Source organism: Argopecten irradians, chromosome 16 (genome assembly GCF_041381155.1).
Source record: "Argopecten irradians isolate NY chromosome 16, Ai_NY, whole genome shotgun sequence".
NCBI lineage: Eukaryota > Metazoa > Mollusca > Bivalvia > Pectinida > Pectinidae > Argopecten > Argopecten irradians.
The window spans coordinates 24,007,307-24,028,184 of record NC_091149.1 but is presented as its reverse complement, the minus strand read 5'-3'; the positions used below and the strand labels follow the sequence as shown (position 1 = coordinate 24,028,184).

At 35.8% G+C, this 20,878-nt stretch overlaps 1 protein-coding gene across 2 annotated transcripts in view; it reads right to left on the bottom strand.

The window, feature by feature from the left end:
- LOC138310343 (probable methyltransferase-like protein 24) overlaps window positions 1-20,878 on the bottom strand; it is a 67,308-nt gene that overhangs the window by 11,213 nt on the left and 35,217 nt on the right. For both annotated transcript variants that reach the window (XM_069251527.1, XM_069251528.1), the window contains exons 2-4: window positions 8,629-8,808; window positions 1,703-1,851; window positions 496-624 (exon numbers count right to left, since the gene is read on the bottom strand). In XM_069251527.1, the coding sequence (XP_069107628.1) occupies window positions 496-624; window positions 1,703-1,851; window positions 8,629-8,796 (446 nt within the window). In that variant the 5' untranslated portion in view covers window positions 8,797-8,808. The remainder of the gene's footprint in view (window positions 1-495; window positions 625-1,702; window positions 1,852-8,628; window positions 8,809-20,878) is intronic.

Here is a 20,878-nt window from a genome sequence, read left to right as displayed (position 1 = left end):
TAAATAAACATACAATGTATTTGAAGGGAAAGGGAGTAGATCTATTTCTGTTCTGCGAATAAGGTATGTCAGCGGTTTGAACTATCCAGGCTTTTTATACATTAAATGAACAGGAAAACGGTCGGGACAATGCAAAAACTGTTCAATATTCGAGGAAAGCGAGTTCAGGTTAAAGGTATTATACTGTATTTGAGTTAATTAAGTGTGTTTCATCTCTGTAAATAGATTCGTATGTAACGTGCCGTTGTAATTAGTTAATTTGCTACTCTGTGGTACTCATGATATGTTCTGCTCCATTTTAGTACCAATTGTTTAGTCTTGAAACATTGTCTTTTAATACATGCATGCTTTGAATATGATTTATTATGCTATCTATTTGTATTCTTACTTTATCATAATAATTGCTCTACGGAGTTGATGTTGTTTGTTACTCAATATGTGAGGTTTAATAAAAAGTCTTGAATCTTGTTCTTTATCTGGCATAAATCCACCTACCCGAATGAGTAAACCTGGCATGCCCCGGGGGTGAGGTATTTTCTCTCTACACAAATGTCCCATCCTCCATCAATTCTTTTGCCCAGTCGGAGAGGTCTCTTACAAATGGTCTGTATTGTACCTAAATACCTGAAATAGGTCATCACTTCTGGATTATTTCTATTTTATCATTTTTTATTAGACGCAGCTATGTTTAAGAAAAAAACAACGTTATGCAATATTTCAATCAAACCCCTCGCTTGATATTCCTCATGAAATAGCACATTACATTGGTTAATCATTTCATGTACTGATATATAATAAATCATCAGGTTTCTATTTGATATATTAGGTTTAACGCTTTAAACACAGCCAGCGTCATTAAAAGTTAAAATTATATGGCGAAACTGTTGGCATGTTATTATTTCTACAGTAATTTGTTGAGGTTTGATGATTACAAACAAATAAATGTTTGTTTAGGGTTACCCGACCGACCCTAATATTTTCTCCCCGACCCTGATTTTTTTTCTACTTTTCTACTAAAAAAAAAAAAAAAGAAAATCGGGATTTCAATCTCAGACTCCGGTTCCGGCCATTATCTAAGAGTGAAAGACACTAAAAAAAATATGCCAACCTACTGACCTTACCCTAAATAGACATATCTTGGCCTGATTTATATAAGCTGTGAAATCATTCAAAGGCACAGATAAACATGTATGACGCCTTATTAACATCAGTTACAACACAGAATGTATTCACTGTAAACGTTCAGGTGATAACATGTCTGCACAAGTAACGTTACAATGTAACACAGACTGTAATAAAAGGAAGTGAAATTGTATACAAAAAAACTAGTTTTATAGTCTGGCCATATGTACTTATTTCAAATGTAGACGTACACATTATAATTTTTGATTGCATTAAAGTCGATATTCATATTGAGCTCTTATTTGTCTGTGGAAATTAAAATCTATGCATTGCAATGGCTAAAAACCTTTAATAAAGACACCAATACATGTTTTGCTTATCTTCAGAGGTCTAAAAGATAACTTGGCTTGTGATATTCACGACGTGGTCGTATGACATGGCTGAACCACAGGCGTTTGGTTCTATGGATATTTTGCTCTCTGTGTGACAGTATTATATATATATTAAGTAAGAAAAAAATGTCAATAGTGCTTAACACCTGTGGCTGAATGGGTTGGTTACCGTATATATTCACACTTACATCTGATAAAGCTTTTCCAGGTCCGCCGCTTCCATCGCACACATATCGTCTTTACTCGGTAACAGGTACATGTCTGTGTTATTGAAATCATACACGTAGGTCTTTGTTGTCTTCACACATGAGTAAATCGCGTCTGGGATGTTACGGTACTGTAAATACAATATATATTACGCTTATCAGATATTTCATTCATTGAGACACCATTGATATTTTGGTGATGAATTTCATTATTCATCTATTTTGACCTTTGACCTATATATTAATGATGTTACACGATGGTGTACCAATTATCATTATTAATATTTGGTTCATTATCGTCCCTATAGTGACAGGGAAACCATACGTCTTGTGACAACTGTTGCAACGTATACTGACAATCAAACCATCGTCCCTATACTGACAACGGGCAAACCAATCGTCCCTATACTGACAACGGGCAAACCAATCGTCCCTATACTGACAACGGGCAAACCAATCGTCCCTATACTGACAACGGGCAAACCAATCGTCCCTATACTGACAACGGGCAAACCAATCGTCCCTATACTGACAACGGGCAAACCAATCGTCCCTATACTGACAACGGGCAAACCAATCGTCCCTATACTGACAACGGGCAAACCAATCGTCCCTATACTACGGACACTAACGGGCAAACCAATCGTCCCTATACTGACAACGGGCAAACCAATCGTCCCTATACTGACAACGGGGCAAACCAATCGTCCCTATACTGACAACAGGCAAACCAATCGTCCCTATACTGACAACAGGCAAACCAATCGTCCCTATACTGACAACGGGCAAACCAATCGTCCCTATACTGACAACGGGCAAACCAATCGTCCCTATACTGACAACGGGCAAACCAATCGTCCCTATACTGACAACGGGCAAACCAATCGTCCCTATACTGACAACGGGCAAACCAATCGTCCCTATACTGACAACGGGCAAACCAATCGTCCCTATACTGACAACGGCAAACCAATCGTCCCTATACTGACAACGGGCAAACCAATCGTCCCTATACTGACAACGGGCAAACCAATCGTCCCTATACTGACAACGGGCAAACCAATCGTCCCTATACTGACAACGGGCAAACCAATCGTCCCTATACTGACAACGGGCAAACCAATCGTCCCTATACTGACAACGGGCAAACCAATCGTCCCTATACTGACAACGGGCAAACCAATCGTCCCTATACTGACAACGGGCAAACCAATCGTCCCTATACTGACAACGGGCAAACCAATCGTCCCTATACTGACAACGGGCAAACCAATCGTCCCTATACTGACAACGGGCAAACCAATCGTCCCTATACTGACAACGGGCAAACCAATCGTCCCTATACTGACAACGGGCAAACCAATCGTCCCTATACTGACAACGGGCAAACCAATCGTCCCTATACTGACAACGGGCAAACCAATCGTCCCTATACTGACAACGGGCAAACCAATCGTCCCTATACTGACAACGGGCAAACCAATCGTCCCTATACTGACAACGGGCAAACCAATCGTCCCTATACTGACAACGGGCAAACCAATCGTCCCTATACTGACAACGGGCAAACCAATCGTCCCACTCCATTAATGCTGAGCGATAAGCAGGAGCAGAAAATACAGGCGACCGAATCCATAACCTACCTCACAAGAGCGAGTGCTCAACCAAATACCAAACGCGAGGTGGTGTCAAGGGTGACGTTAGGAAGAAGAAAGTTAGTTAGGAAGAAGAGAAAAGATCACATCTTAAATTTAATAGCCTTTTGTATATTGTTACTGTGTATTTGACGAGTTATTTCGTCAACTTAGTTCGGTAGTTTTGGTTGAAACCTCAAGCGGATGGCGGTAACTGTGGACCTCACACGTTACTAAGAGAGCAACGTAATATCTGCCGTGAGGCCCGCCTCGTGGTAAGTTTAACTTTGTTTGTATCTTTATCAATCAATTTATTAATTATCAATGCAGTCTTAAGTATTTTTACTTTATTCAAGATTCATCGGCTGTTTATGGATTTCTTACAGAATGTCCCGTTTTTTCGATTATTCAAGGACAAACATCGTACGCTCGTAGATCAAACATGGTTATCGTTAGGCCGTCTACGTGGAAATGCAGCAAATTACCCCTAACTCCCCTTTTCTAGCATATCCGCTAAATGATTGTAAGCCATACCAAACTCGTATAGAACAGAGTTTGCTAAATTTCGAGCAGGAACAACTTGTATAGAGAACTAGAGAGAATGGGAATTTATCGTTAGGACATAGATTTGTGCGGTTATCGTTAGGACACGTAGGATGCGTGAAAGATATAGGCAATGCTCAATGAAATTGGAAGAAAACATATAGCTGATGGACTATCATAAAATTAGCTTAGCAACGAGCCGGAATGCAGAATCCTCATAATGGAACCAGGAAATGTCACTTTAAATGTGAAAAAAAATCATATTGCAACCAATCTTTCGGATACGTTATAATGATAAAAAGCAAGAGCTGATACATGGTTCTTGCCATTCATGCTTTAAATCTAAAGACATATCATAGCATAACATCAGAATATTTTTATTATCAAAATTTAAGTACAAGTATTAGGCACAAGTTTTCACAACTTAGAAAGCCTTTTCCTCACAAATAATTATTTACATAAATATGCATGTGCAATACAATATAGCATTGTAAATATTTTAATATATAAACGTTGAGACATGGATGGGGAGACAAAATGGATAATGTAAATGCCAATTGATAATAAAAACAGAGAAAGACTGAGATAGAGGGGAAAGGGGATAATGAGAGAGGTGGGTGATCATTTTTCATCAAATTATAATATTTCACTCTTTTATATCACACTTTTTCAAAACAAAAATGTTGTGTATGAAGTTTTCAACTTACATTTTTACACATGCTTTAAGTTCATACAGATAAAGTTCAATTACGAATACGCGGTAATGAGAAATAAAAGACTTCTAGCCAGCCTAAAGCCTGAAAGACAAATTACATGTATTATTAAATTACTTTTTAGTGTAGTTGTAAAGCCACTCAACCCCTCCCTCACCCCTCCTAAAAAATAAAATTGAAAAATAAAATTTAAAAAATCCCGACCGACCTACCCTATTTTTTTTCGGTCATGTAACCTGAAACATGCATATTATTTTTTTTGGCCTTGATAGAATCCGTTCGGTCCATACGCATATGCAGCTTTGATATTTATGTTATTTCCCAGAGAAAATTTAAGGGATCATATTGCATATAGGTTCCCCTTGGACCTTCTTGTTTTTCTTATTTCATTTTTAATTGTGATAAAATTAAGACAATAATATAGAAAAAAAATTATTAATTTGATCAAAATATATGTGGGAGTCAAGAATCTATATACATGTAATCTGCTGGGTTTTTTTCTATATATATTACAAAAAATATGATGTTGACATATATTTTAAAGTTTGTAGCATACATTTCTTTTCTTTTACTATTGATATGTATAAGTTTATACATGTACCGTTGTAATATTCACATGTTCAATGTGCCAATTCTGCGTTTTTAACAATGATGATAGATCTTAATGTCATAAGTTATTACATGTTTTAAAAGTTACAAATGTTGGATTTACGTGTCTTTAAAGATTTGATAATTCCATTGACATATGCTTGTAAAAGAGTCGTTTCTATAATCAAGAAAGACTGGTAAGAAAGAGTGTTATCTTGCGACAAAACACTTCTAAATATAAACCTTTTTGTTGCTAATTAGTGGACTATAGCTTCATGTTATGGATGAAAAAAGTATAGAATACTGTAATAAGGACAGAAATATAATATCATATAGTAACAAGAGATCCCAGAGGGATCTTGGCGCCCACCAAAGAATGATCTATGTCTGACTATGGAAAGAGGGATCTTTTCTCTGCTTTTCAAACTGAGACAGATCCCTATAGTACTTTCTAAGAAATAGTGGTAACAAACTTCAACAATGAAATCTAAGATAGCGGCCGGTTTGCCATCTTGTTTACCGATCAGTCCCGAAAGGCATTATGGATCAGTCCTTAAATGTACTATGCACAACTAGGATACAAGGGGAAACTATGCATGGAATTTGAGAAAGATCCCTTCAGTACTTTCTGAGAAATAGCGATAACAAATTTTAACTATCAAAACCCAAGATGGCCGTCAGTCGGTCATCTTGTTTACCGATCGGTCCCAAAATGCAATATGCACAACTAGGGTCCTAGGGGAACCTGTATATGAAATTTGAGAAAGATCCCTTTAGCACTTTTTGAGAAATAGTGGTAACAAACTTTAACCATTAAAATCCAAGATGGCCGCCTGTCGGCCATCTTGTTGACCAGTCGGTCCCAAAATGCAATATGCACAACTAGGGTCCTAGGGGAACCGACATATGAAATTTGAGAAAGATCCCTTCAGTACTTTTTGAGAAATACCGGTAACAAACTTTATCTATCAAAATCCAAGATGGCCGCCTGTCGGCCATCTTATTCACCGATCGGTCCCAAAATGGAACATGCATAACTAGGGTCCTAGGGGAACCTATATATGAAATTTGAGAAAGATCCCTTCGGTACTTTTTTAGAAATAGCGGTAATAAACTTTAACTATCAAAATCCAAGATGGCCGCCTGTCGGCCATCTTGTTCACCGATCGGTCCCAAAATGTAATATGTACAACTAGGGTCCTAGGGGAATCTGTATATGAAATTTGAGAAAGATCCCTTCGGTACTTTTTGAGAAATAGCGGTAACAAACTTTAACTATCAAAATCCAAGATGGCCGCCTGTCGGCCATCTTGTTGACCGATTGGTCCCAAAATGCAATATGCACAACTAGGGTCCTAGGGGAACCGACATATGAAATTAGAGAAAGATCCCTTCAGTACTTTTTGAAAAATAGTGGTAATAAGAATTGTTGACGGACGGACGGACGGACGGACGGACGACGGGCGGACGGACGGACGGACGACGGGCCACGGACGAAAGGCGATTTGAATAGCCCACCATCTAATGAAAAAGTCCTACAAAAAGAATACTCATTCATGAAACAATGTCCTGACGTCACCACTGTTTTGTGTGTGTCCTAACGATATCCCCCTTCTCTAAAGTCCTCTATACAAGTTGTTCCTGCTTGAAATTTTGCAAACTCTGTTCTAAACGAGTTTGGTATGGTTTACAATCATTTTAGAATATCGAAATATGCTAGAAAAGGGGATTTAGGAGTAATTTGCTGCATTTCCACGTACAAGTCCTAATGATAACCACATTTGATCTACGAGCGAACGATGTTAGTCCTTGAATGTTTGGAAAAACGGCACATTCTGTAAGAAATCCAATTACAGCCTATGAATCTTGAATTAATTTAAAGTACTTTTGACGGCATTGATAACTGATAAGTTAATTGATAATGATACAAACAGAGGTAATCTTACCGTGAGGCGGGCCTCACGGCAACCATTACATTACATGCTCTCTTAGTAACGTTTGTTACGTAGATACACATATATCAAGCATGTTAATGTACGTGTCCTAACTATAGCCACACAATTCTGTGTTCTTACAATATCCTCCTTCTCTAAAGTCCTCTATGCAAGTTGTTCTTTCTCAAAATTTAACAAACACTGTTTTAAACGAGTTTGGTATGGCTTACAATCATTTTAAAATATTGAAATATGCTAGAGAAGGAAATTTAGAGGCAATTTACTGCATTTTCACGTAGAAGTCCTAACGATAACAACGTTAGATGATCTACGAAATGAAATCTGGGGGAGATTTCAGGTTTCTTGCTCGATAAAATGACAGAATATAGCAGAGCTTTATATTGATATCTCTGATTATATTAAATAAAACAAGTGAATATATTAAGGATATACATTGTACTCCTCTGATCATGAGAAGTCAAAATTTTCTTGTATTAAACTTTTTTTCTCATACAGATTTTTGGAAACAGAGTTCATACTATAAAGGAAAATTGATAAAAAAAACATATGTCCGTGTGCTCGTTTTTGAGCCATTGTCACTCAAAGATACCTAGTTGACAAAATATTGGATTCTTTGGGAATTTTGCCATTTTGACAATATACACAAGAGATTAAAGCCAAAATTTCCTAATGAGGTGTTTGATATATATGGATGTTTGTAGAATTTATTTTCCTGTAGTCTTCTTTAAAAATATACCTGGTTTGATTAATAAGATTAATATTTTTTCTCATAATAATAACATATGCTACCCCTACCCCTTAATTTTGAGCTACAAAATGCACCATTTTCAGCCATTTTTGCCAAATTTAACCCTTTATAGAAACAGGTTTGGTATTAAACTTTTGTTAATATTTTTCATATCAACACTGAAAGGGTTGTTCTTTCCAAATCAGGCAGGAAAATGGGGGGTCTGTGTGCTTAGTTTTTTGCCCAATTTGAATTTTGTTATTTTCTGTATTTTAGAGTAAAAAATAAAAGTGCTCAAATTACATTAAAAGTTAAAATAAAATGACAAAGGTGTATCATTTCACACATTAATGCCCAATATTTTAATTACCACGAACCCAGTAAAGATTTACAGCAAAAATTAGCTCGATAGAGCTTAAATTACTGGCGCAGTAATGATTTAAGTAAAAACAATTTCAGTAAAAAATGATAAAACTGTGGCTCTACTCAAGGCAAAAAAAGGCACAATTTCAAAATGGCCGCCAAATGGACCATTTCTTAAAATTCTCGTTTAAAGAAATCTACAAAAAATAGAAATGTAATTTTTGACAAAATTTGAACTGGCAACTTGCTACAGATATTGCTAGATTTTATTTGAAAATCTCATAACTTCTTTGATCTATGTCGAAATGAGACTTCAACGGGAATGAAACCTCAGAAGAATACATCCTTAAAGAACATCCAGTCAGATATATCAAAGTATACCTACGTAGTCTGGAATCAGGTCGTCGATGCTTTTAACAGCTTTTTCCTGTGGTTTATTTTGAAAAGTCCTTAGGAATGTTGTTTTCTGTGGTTTATTGTAAGAAGTCCATAGGAATGTTGTAGCCATGATAACGGTGACCATCACCAGGACCTTGGTATAGGCTGATCTCATCTTAAACAGTACCTACAACAAAATAACGTGATGTCACTATAAAACCATACAGTCACACACAATATTAATAAAATCTGTTACCTGTAAGTGATCGAGATCAGGTTATCTCAGTCGAGGACTAAGATTTTGTAACAATCCCAACCGAGGCGTTGAGAACTAGATATATTTAATATCTATATACCTTCCGGAGCTCATCCACCATTTATAGATGTTCGGTAAAATTCGTATTCTTGTTTCGATTATTTTATTGACCTTGGGTCAATGACCCATCAGTACAGAAGTAGATATATATGTATGTATAGTGTACAACATACAGTTTAACAAAATCTATAACAGAATCATAAAAAAAATTCTACAAAGTAGGTCTACTATGAAATTAATACTATATAGAATATGATTTTTTCGATATAAGATCTAGAGTCCTACTTTGCAGGATACAAATTTTACCGATTTTTGAATTGGACCAATAAAACATCTAAAATGGTGTATGGGCACTCTGGTGGGTCTACATATAAAATTAACTGTAGCTAATACTCAGATCCAGATGAACACAACAAATGAAAATTTTCCATCTTTTAGACATGTATGTTACCTTGCCGTGAGACTGTGTAATAAAAATCAATGAAACAGGTTTATATTTCGTAAAATATTAATCTTGTAAATAGTCCTGTATTCAGTCACTCAAAAGACATACATGTATTCATGTCATATTAATGGCCACCTGTTTATCAAGTCAGCTGATTTTTATTTATTTATTTATCATATAACTGTTCTAAAGTTAAAGATGGCATTTACAATACATATAATATAAAACTGCAATAGAGAGAGGGAGAGAGAGACAGAGACAGACAGACTGACAGACAGACAGATAGACAGAGAGGAGGGATTTTATAAACAAAACGTATTATGTGATATCATTAACTACTATTTAATATTTTGAATTGTATAATTATTGATGGAACAGCAAAACAGACAAAATTAAAAGAGATATTATAACTAGAAACTATCGAGATGGAGGACTAAAAATGATAAACATAAAATCTTTCATTGATGCATTAAAACTTACTTAGATCCGTAGACTTTACACAACAGAAAGCAAGAGGCAAATATTTTTAAGTTTATAGGCAGATAAAGATAAACTGATTAATTGTGATTAAATTGGACAACAATGTTTCCTGTGGTCTGTCCTGGCAGCCTTACATCCCGTCGGAAAGGACCCACAACGTATGACCAAGTACAGGGATCACGTGACCAAATTGGATTTCACTGGGATTTCGTTTCCTGTAAAGATGGCTGACATTCCACGCTTCGAGAGTCAAAACAAAGTATCTATCATCTTTGGCTTCGAGAAAAGGGACGTATTTCCGATCCATGTCACAAAACCACGGCACAACTGCCAACCCCCCCCCCCTCCCAAACCCGCGGGAAGGTACTTCCCGCCAAATTGTACCAGTCCCTACCGCCAGTTTCTACCAGTCCTCCATATCGTCACATTCTACCAGCTATATCTTAAAAAGTTTGGGAAAGATTTCGCGGAAGTTTCAGTGTCCATATATGTCCAAGGGATTATGTTTGAAGGGATTAGGAGACCTCGATCACACCAAAAAGCTTAATATTTTAAAACGGTTTAAGTAAACTATCTATACACGGACCCATACATGTCCATGTAGGTCACGAGGAATAACTTTTTATACAATCAAAGTACTGAAAGTACTGAGAGCTTAAGGCATGTTATAAAGTTTAATTTGCAGGTATTCAGACAATAAGACCACTGAAAACAACGAAAATCACTACAACCTACACCTTCAAAAATGTTTTCTTTGGAAAAAAGTCCCTCAGACGTTTTATTTTTTTAATAGTCATAGTTTCATGCAGTAAACCTTTTGGATATTGAAGTAATTTATCTTGATAACTTATACAAATGGTTTATTAACATTGTACAATCTGAAGTTCAGTGAAGCATGGTAATTATATTTGTTTTGGTACATGATAATGTGAACATGACCATTAAAATGATCTCTATATTTTGCAAAATATATGAAAAGACAGTTGTGTAAAATTTTAGGTAGACAATAGTTTATGGCTCAGGAAAAATCAGAAAGTCTAAGTAAATCACTAAGAACTAAAGTCTATGCATTATCAAAGAAAATGTCATATTTTGTGAATCTGGATATGTTTTCTATTTCATATGTATTTGGTGTTATAAGTCAGCTTTGATATTGGGTATTACATCATTGTAAGCATCTCCACAAAATTATTTGATACTGAAAATGTGAGTAATAAGTTAATTCATATCTTGTTAAAATATGCAGCAGCTGTCTGATCAGTTACCAGTAAGTAATATTAGATATAAAATCTCTTTCTACAGAGTACAGAATGTTCATAATTCTGTAATAGTTGAACAGCTTTGAATCAGCAACTTTAACTACATTTTGTTTTATTTTGGCCAAAACATTCTATTGACCCTTGATCTTAGTTTGTTTTTTAATTATGCTTACAATAATTCCCAAACTGAAAGGTAAATTTTGGAAATATCATAAAACAATGAGCTACTGGTACTTTGGATCTTCTGATCATTTCTCGTTTAGCTCAATCATTTTTTTATATTGAATACTGATACATTGTTCATTTCTAATCAAACCTACAATATCCATTTGAAACGTTTTTAATTGTAAAAAGATATTGAAATTTGCCAAATGATAAAGTATATAACCTTATGATAATATTTGATGAAAATAGTAACAAATCAGGTTTGTAACAAAAGTATCTTCTAATATTAGATAAATGTGTTGTTAGCTTAAAGTACAGAAAACTTATCTCCACAAAAAAAAAGCATATACTAATGAAAAGAGAGTTTCTCCAAAAATTTTTATCTGTTAAATAGACACAAAAATATCCCGGTTACATTTTAGATTAAATGTGCCTTATTTAAACTGTACGAAAAATTTGGCATATTTTTTCTTCAGTAATCTACAGAAAACCATATGGTTTGATGAAAATCGTCCAATTGGTACAACACAGAAATTACGTAGTGTAAAATTGTCATTTTTTACACTTTATGCATGGAAAGAGGGAAACACACCTGCAGAAATCACTTAACAACCTGTTAAAATTATAAAATTAAAATTTGAAATGAAATCATAGACCACAAATTGGCTTTATGGTCAGACCATATGTATCTGTTTCACTTCACTATAGATGTAAATGTAATAATTTTTTCAGTTATGCCACAAATAATAATTAAATATGATTTTTAGTTTCAAGTTATGTTCATTATATGACATTATGATACACCATTCGGATTTTATAATTATTATCTATGTGAAAAAATTAATAATTTCCTAATGATAAAAATTTGACTTCCGGTAATCCATTTATCATAAAAAAAAACATTACGCTGTTAGGCAGATGCCCCATTCCCCATGAAAAACAGATACTGTATGTTCTAGAAAATTAAGCTTAAAGTTATATTGCTGCTAATTTCACTGTAACGATATTTGGTATTTAAACATTGACATATAACTTGATGATTTAGCTCCCCAAAAGCATATGTCGGCATATAAGAGAGCAAAATCTTAGGTATCATATATTCCTGGTTTGAATAAAGTGCCTTCAATCACCGCCATGTTCAGTGACTTCGGGTTTTGTCGGATTCCGAATCGTATCACTTGGCTGACATTCTACACGACCTGCACGTGGTGAGCCAGGTAACTAGGTGAGTGATACTGTTTATATACAGTACAGCATCCTACATTACTGTCAGGTGAGTGATACTGTCTATATACAACATCCTACATTACTGTCAGGTGAGTGATACTGTCTATATACAGTACAACATCCTACATTACTGTCAGGTGAGTGATACTGTCTGTATACAACATCCTACATTACTGTCAGGTGAGTGATACTGTCTATATACAACATCCTACATTACTGTCAGGTGAGTGATACAGTCTATATACAGTACAACATCCTACATTACTGTCAGGTGAGTGATACTGTCTATATACAACATCCTACATTACTGTCAGGTGAGTGATACAGTCTATATACAGTACAACATCCTACATTACTGTCAGGTGAGTGATACTGTCTATATACAGTACAACATCCTACATTACTGTCAGGTGAGTGATACTGTCTATATACAACATCCTACATTACTGTCAGGTGAGTGATACTGTCTATATACAGTACAACATCCTACATTACTGTCAGGTGAGTGATACTGTCTATATACAGTACAACATCCTACATTACTGTCAGGTGAGTGATACTGTCTATATACAACATCCTACATTACTGTCAGGTGAGTGATACTGTCTATATACAACATCCTACATTACTGTCAGGTGAGTGATACTGTCTATATACAACATCCTACATTACTGTCAGGTGAGTGATACTGTCTATATACAGTACAACATCCTACATTACTGTCAGGTGAGTGATACTGTCTATATACAACATCCTACATTACTGTCAGGTGAGTGATACTGTCTGTATACAGTACAACATCCTACATTACTGTCAGGTGAGTGATACTGTCTGTATACAGTACAACATCCTACATTACTGTCAGGTGAGTGATACTGTCTATATACAACATCCTACATTACTGTCAGGTGAGTGATACTGTCTATATACAGTACAACATCCTACATTACTGTCAGGTGAGTGATACTGTCTATATACAACATCCTACATTACTGTCAGGTGAGTGATACAGTCTATATACAGTACAACATCCTACATTACTGTCAGGTGAGTGATACTGTCTATATACAGTACAACATCCTACATTACTGTCAGGTGAGTGATACTGTCTGTATACAGTTACTGTACAACATCCTACATTACTGTCAGGTGAGTGATACTGTCTGTATACAGTTACTGTACAACATCCTACATTACTGTCAGGTGAGTGATACTGTCTATATACAGTACAACATCCTACATTACTGTCAGGTGAGTGATACTGTCTGTATACAGTTACTGTACAACATCCTACATTACTGTCAGGTGAGTGATACTGTCTATATACAGTACAACATCCTACATTACTGTCAGGTGAGTGATACTGTCTGTATACAGTTACTGTACAACATCCTACATTACTGTCAGGTGAGTGATACTGTCTGTATACAGTACAACATCCTACATTACTGTCAGGTGAGTGATACTGTCTGTATACAGTAGTTACTGTACAACATCCTACATTACTGTCAGGTGAGTGATACTGTCTATATACAGTACAACATCCTACATTACTGTCAGGTGAGTGATACTGTCTATATACAACATCCTACATTACTGTCAGGTGAGTGATACTGTCTATATACAACATCCTACATTACTGTCAGGTGAGTGATACTGTCTATATACAACATCCTACATTACTGTCAGGTGAGTGATACTGTCTATATACAGTACAACATCCTTACATTACTGTCAGGTGAGTGATACTGTCTATATACAGTACAACATCCTACATTACTGTCAGGTGAGTGATACTGTCTATATACAACATCCTACATTACTGTCAGGTGAGTGATACTGTCTATATACAGTACAACATCCTACATTACTGTCAGGTGAGTGATACTGTCTATATACAACATCCTACATTACTGTCAGGTGAGTGATACTGTCTATATACAACATCCTACATTACTGTCAGGTGAGTGATACTGTCTGTATACAGTTACTGTCCTACATTACTGTCAGGTGAGTGATACTGTCTGTATACAGTACAACATCCTACATTACTGTCAGGTGAGTGATACTGTCTGTATACAGTACAACATCCTACATTACTGTCAGGTGAGTGATACTGTCTATATACAGTACAACATCCTACATTACTGTCAGGTGAGTGATACTGTCTATATACAGTACAACATCCTACATTACTGTCAGGTGAGTGATACTGTCTATATACAGTACAACATCCTACATTACTGTCAGGTGAGTGATACTGTCTATATACAGTACAACATCCTACATTACTGTCAGGTGAGTGATACTGTCTATATATACAACATCCTACATTACTGTCAGGTGAGTAATACTGTCTATATACAGTACAACATCCTACATTACTGTCAGGTGAGTGATACTGTCTATATACAGTACAACATCCTACATTACTGTCAGGTGAGTGATACTGTCTGTATATACAACATCCTACATTACTGTCAGGTGAGTGATACTGTCTATATACAACATCCTACATTACTGTCAGGTGAGTGATACTGTCTGTATACAGTACAACATCCTACATTACTGTCAGGTGAGTGATACTGTCTATATACAACATCCTACATTACTGTCAGGTGAGTGATACTGTCTATATACAACATCCTACATTACTGTCAGGTGAGTGATACTGTCTGTATATACAACATCCTACATTACTGTCAGGTGAGTGATACTGTCTGTATACAACATCCTACATTACTGTCAGGTGAGTGATACTGTCTATATACAACATCCTACATTACTGTCAGGTGAGTGATACTGTCTATATACAGTACAACATCCTACATTACTGTCAGGTGAGTGATACTGTCTATATACTGTACAACATCCTACATTACTGTCAGGTGAGTGATACTGTCTATATATACAACATCCTACATTACTGTCAGGTGAGTGATACTGTCTATATACAGTACAACATCCTACATTACTGTCAGGTGAGTGATACTGTCTATATATACTGTACAACATCCTACATTACTGTCAGGTGAGTGATACTGTCTATATACAGTACAACATCCTACATTACTGTCAGGTGAGTGATACTGTCTATATATAGTACAACATCCTACATTACTGTCAGGTGAGTGATACTGTCTATATACAACATCCTACATTACTGTCAGGTGAGTGATACTGTCTATATACAGTACAACATCCTACATTACTGTCAGGTGAGTGATACTGTCTATATACAACATCCTACATTACTGTCAGGTGAGTGATACTGTCTATATACAACATCCTACATTACTGTCAGGTGAGTGATACTGTCTATATACAACATCCTACATTACTGTCAGGTGAGTGATACTGTCTATATACAGTACAACATCCTACATTACTGTCAGGTGAGTGATACTGTCATCAACTATAGGTGATGACTGTACAACATCCTACATTACTGTCAGGTGAGTGATACTGTCTATATACAGTACAACATCCTACATTACTGTCAGGTGAGTGATACTGTCTGTATACAGTACAACATCCTACATTACTGTCAGGTGAGTGATACAGTCTATATACAGTACAACATCCTACATTACTGTCAGGTGAGTGATACTGTCTATATACAGTACAACATCCTACATTACTGTCAGGTGAGTGATACAGTCTGTATACAGTTACTGTACAACATCCTACATTACTGTCAGGTGAGTGATACTGTCTATATACAGTACAACATCCTACATTACTGTCAGGTGAGTGATACTGTCTATACAGTTACTGTACAACATCCTACATTACTGTCAGGTGAGTGATACTGTCTATATACAGTTACTGTACAACATCCTACATTACTGTCAGGTGAGTGATACTGTCTGCATACAGTACAACATCCTACATTACTGTCAGGTGAGTGATACTGTCTGTATACAGTTACTGTAACATCATCCTACATTACTTTTAGGTGAGTGATACTGTCTATATACAGTACAACATCCTACATTACTGTCAGGTGAGTGATACAGTCTATATACAGTACAACATCCTACATTACTGTCAGATGAGTGATACTGTCTATATACAGTACAACATCCTACATTACTGTCAGGTGAGTGATACTGTCTGTATACAGTTACTGTACAACATCCTACATTACTGTCAGGTGAGTGATACTGTCTATATACAGTACAACATCCTACATTACTGTCAGGTGAGTGATACTGTCTACAGTACAACCTCCTACATTACTGTCAGGTGAGTGATACTGTCTATATACAACATCCTACATTACTGTCAGGTGAGTGATACTGTCTATATACAGTACAACATCCTACATTACTGTCAGGTGAGTGATACTGTCTATATACAGTACATCCTACATTACTGTCAGGTGAGTGATACTGTCTATATACAACATCCTACATTACTGTCAGGTGAGTGATACTGTCTATATACAGTACAACATCCTACATTACTGTCAGGTGAGTGATACTGTCTATATACGTACAACATCCTACATTACTGTCAGGTGAGTGATACTGTCTATATACAGTACAACATCCTACATTACTGTCAGGTGAGTGATACTGTCTATATACAGTACAACATCCTACATTACTGTCAGGTGAGTGATACTGTCTATATATACAGTTACAAACATCCTACATTACTGTCAGGTGAGTGATACTGTCTATATACAGTACAACATCCTACATTACTGTCAGGTGAGTGATACTGTCTATATACAGTACAACATCCTACATTACTGTCAGGTGAGTGATACTGTCTATATACACACATCCTACATTACTGTCAGGTGAGTGATACTGTCTATATACAGTTACAGTACAACATCCTACATTACTGTCAGGTGAGTGATACTGTCTATATACAGTACAACATCCTACATTACTGTCAGGTGAGTGATACTGTCTATATACAGTACAACATCCTACATTACTGTCAGGTGAGTGATACTGTCTATATACAGTACAACATCCTACATTACTGTCAGGTGAGTGATACTGTCTATATACAGTACAACATCCTACATTACTGTCAGGTGAGTGATACTGTCTATATACAGTACAACATCCTACATTACTGTCAGGTGAGTGATACTGTCTATATACAACATCCTACATTACTGTCAGGTGAGTGATACTGTCTGTATACAGTTACTGTACAACATCCTACATTACTGTCAGGTGAGTGATACTGTCTATATACAGTACAACATCCTACATTACTGTCAGGTGAGTGATACTGTCTATATACAACATCCTACATTACTGTCAGGTGAGTGATACTGTCTATATACAACATACAACATCCTACATTACTGTCAGGTGAGTGATACTTGTCTATTACAGTACAACATCCTACATTACTGTCAGGTGAGTGATACTGTCTATATACAACATCCTACATTACTGTCAGGTGAGTGATACTGTCTATATACAACATCCTACATTACTGTCAGGTGAGTGATACTGTCTATATACAGTACAACATCCTACATTACTGTCAGGTGAGTGATACTGTCTATATACAGTACAACATCCTACATTACTGTCAGGTGAGTGATACTGTCTATATACAGTACAACATCCTACATTACTGTCAGGTGAGTGATACTGTCTATATACAGTACAACATCCTACATTACTGTCAGGTGAGTGATACTGTCTATATACAACATCCACATTACTGTCAGGTGAGTGATACTGTCTATATACAGTACAACATCCTACATTACTGTCAGGTGAGTGATACTGTCTATATACAACAACATCCTACATTACTGTCAGGTGAGTGATTTTACTGTCTATATACAACATCCTACATTACTGTCAGGTGAGTGATACTGTCTATATACAGTACAACATCCTACATTACTGTCAGGTGAGTGATACTGTCTAGTATACAGTACAACATCCTACATTACTGTCAGGTGAGTGATACTGTCTATATACAACATCCTACATTACTGTCAGGTGAGTGATACTGTGTGTATACAGTTACTGTACTAAACATCCTACATTACTGTCAGGTGAGTGATACTGTCTATATACAGTTCGTACAACATCCTACATTACTGTCAGGTGAGTGATACTGTCTATATACAGTACAACATCCTACATTACTGTCAGGTGAGTGATACTGTCTATATACAGTACAACATCCTACATTACTGTCAGGTGAGTGATACTGTCTATATACAACATCCTACATTACTGTCAGGTGAGTGATACTGTCTGTATATACAGTACAACATCCTACATTACTGTCAGGTGAGTGATACTGTCTATATACAACATCCTACATTACTGTCAGGTGAGTGATACTGTCTATATACAGTTACAGTACAACAACCTACATTACTGTCAGGTGAGTGATACTGTCTAATAAGTTACAGTACAACATCCTACATTACTGTCAGGTGAGTGATACTGTCTGTATACAGTCACTGTACAACATCCTACATTACTGTCAGGTGAGTGATACTGTCTATATACAACATCCTACATTACTGTCAGGTGAGTGATACTGTCTGTATACAGTACAACAGTACATCCTACATTACTGTCAGGTGAGTGATACTGTCTATATACAACATCCTACATTACTGTCAGGTGAGTGATACTGTCTATATACAGTACAACATCCTACATTACTGTCAGGTGAGTGATACTGTCTATATACAACATCCTACATTACTGTCAGGTGAGTGATACTGTCTATATACAACATCCTACATTACTGTCAGGTGAGTGATTCGGCATCTTTCGAGCCTATTTTTTTACGTGTACACGTTAAAAAGATTTTTTACTTTTATAATTAAAAATACTTCTAGTGCTGCAACTTTATAAAAAGTGGTAAAATTAGAAAGTTTAAAACTCAGACAGACGGGAGAAAAATATGTATAACACTTAAACAGTTTTCACTATGAAAAAAAAGAGCGAAAGTTATAGACCATAACCAGCTTTGATTTAAGGCATTGAGTATCTATCGGAGTCAACTGTCTTGTGACCGACTTTGATATGAATTATTTCAAAAATATTCAACTGATCACAGAAAATACATTTTATGTTTTGTTTGACATTCTTTTTCATAAAAACTCTTAAAAATGAAAGAAAATATTTCAAAATAAAAAGAAAGCAAGTCTTATATTCATCGAAAATCAATGTATAGTCCAACACTCTTGTTGCACATATTCACTTTTGTAGGTAAAATCATTCACACTTGTGGGCAGCTAGATTGTCCTTTTATCTCAGATCTGCATTTAACAATCATTTAAAGGAAACATTTTTTTCATGTACACAGAAAGAAACTCTGATTATTTTATTTTATTACTCCTGAGGTCTATTAAGCCTTTGATAGGTAAGTAGAGTTTGTAAATAATCATTATCAGAGATTATGTAAGTTAGATGGGGAGTCACTATAAATATATTATATATATATAATAGTGTGCTTAGAGCTTAGACTGTGTGTGTAATATTTAGATCACACAGAAAGCAAGGTGGTATATAGAATGTAAGTTGTGTGATTATACAGGTCCTTGTGTAGTCTTACAACAGAGCATCCAGGGAAGTTAGGGGTGAAGGGCATAGTAGGTAAGTGTGAGAAAGGGCAGCTTGGAGTAGAGGTAGTAGGTGTTAGCACCCATGGATATCACGCAATATTGCCTTAAAGGCTATACATAGCTAACAAATTTAAAAAAAAAAATCTAAAACCTTTAATTAAAACTACGTCTGCACTCCTTATTTCAAGAATGATCCGTTTGAATATAATATTTCATAGGAGGAAAAAAAACCTCAGCAACAGGTTTCTTTTTCTTGCTCCCTTATTATTTCCAGAATCTCTACATCAGACTTATAGGAATCCATTATTGTATCAAAATTCATTTGATCAATATCTATAATTTCGTAAATCACGACTAAATTCCAATATCAACACTCCAGTAAGTTCTCTACGAAAATCTGCTTATGGACTAGCGAGTGATCCATTCTATCGATGTGTGTATGTGTACTAAAGGTTTATTAGATTCAAGGTCAAATACACGTTAATTGGCACAGGAGATTAATTTCGTCCACCATTATCGCCATCTTTAAAACCACAACAGAGTTTAAAATCATTTACCACAACAGAGTTTCTCAATATTGAGGTTTTTTATTAGAAAATTCTTAAACATTTTAGAATTATGTCATGTGTTGTTTAATTCATCTTCACACCAAGCTCGGAAAACATCAGTCCAGGAAATGGTTTGAACCGACAGTAAGGGTGGAGTATACAAAGAGCAAATAAAACCAGTTTCCACAATTCTGTAATTTTGTTCAGATTCTATACAATAATCATATATTTAGTAACG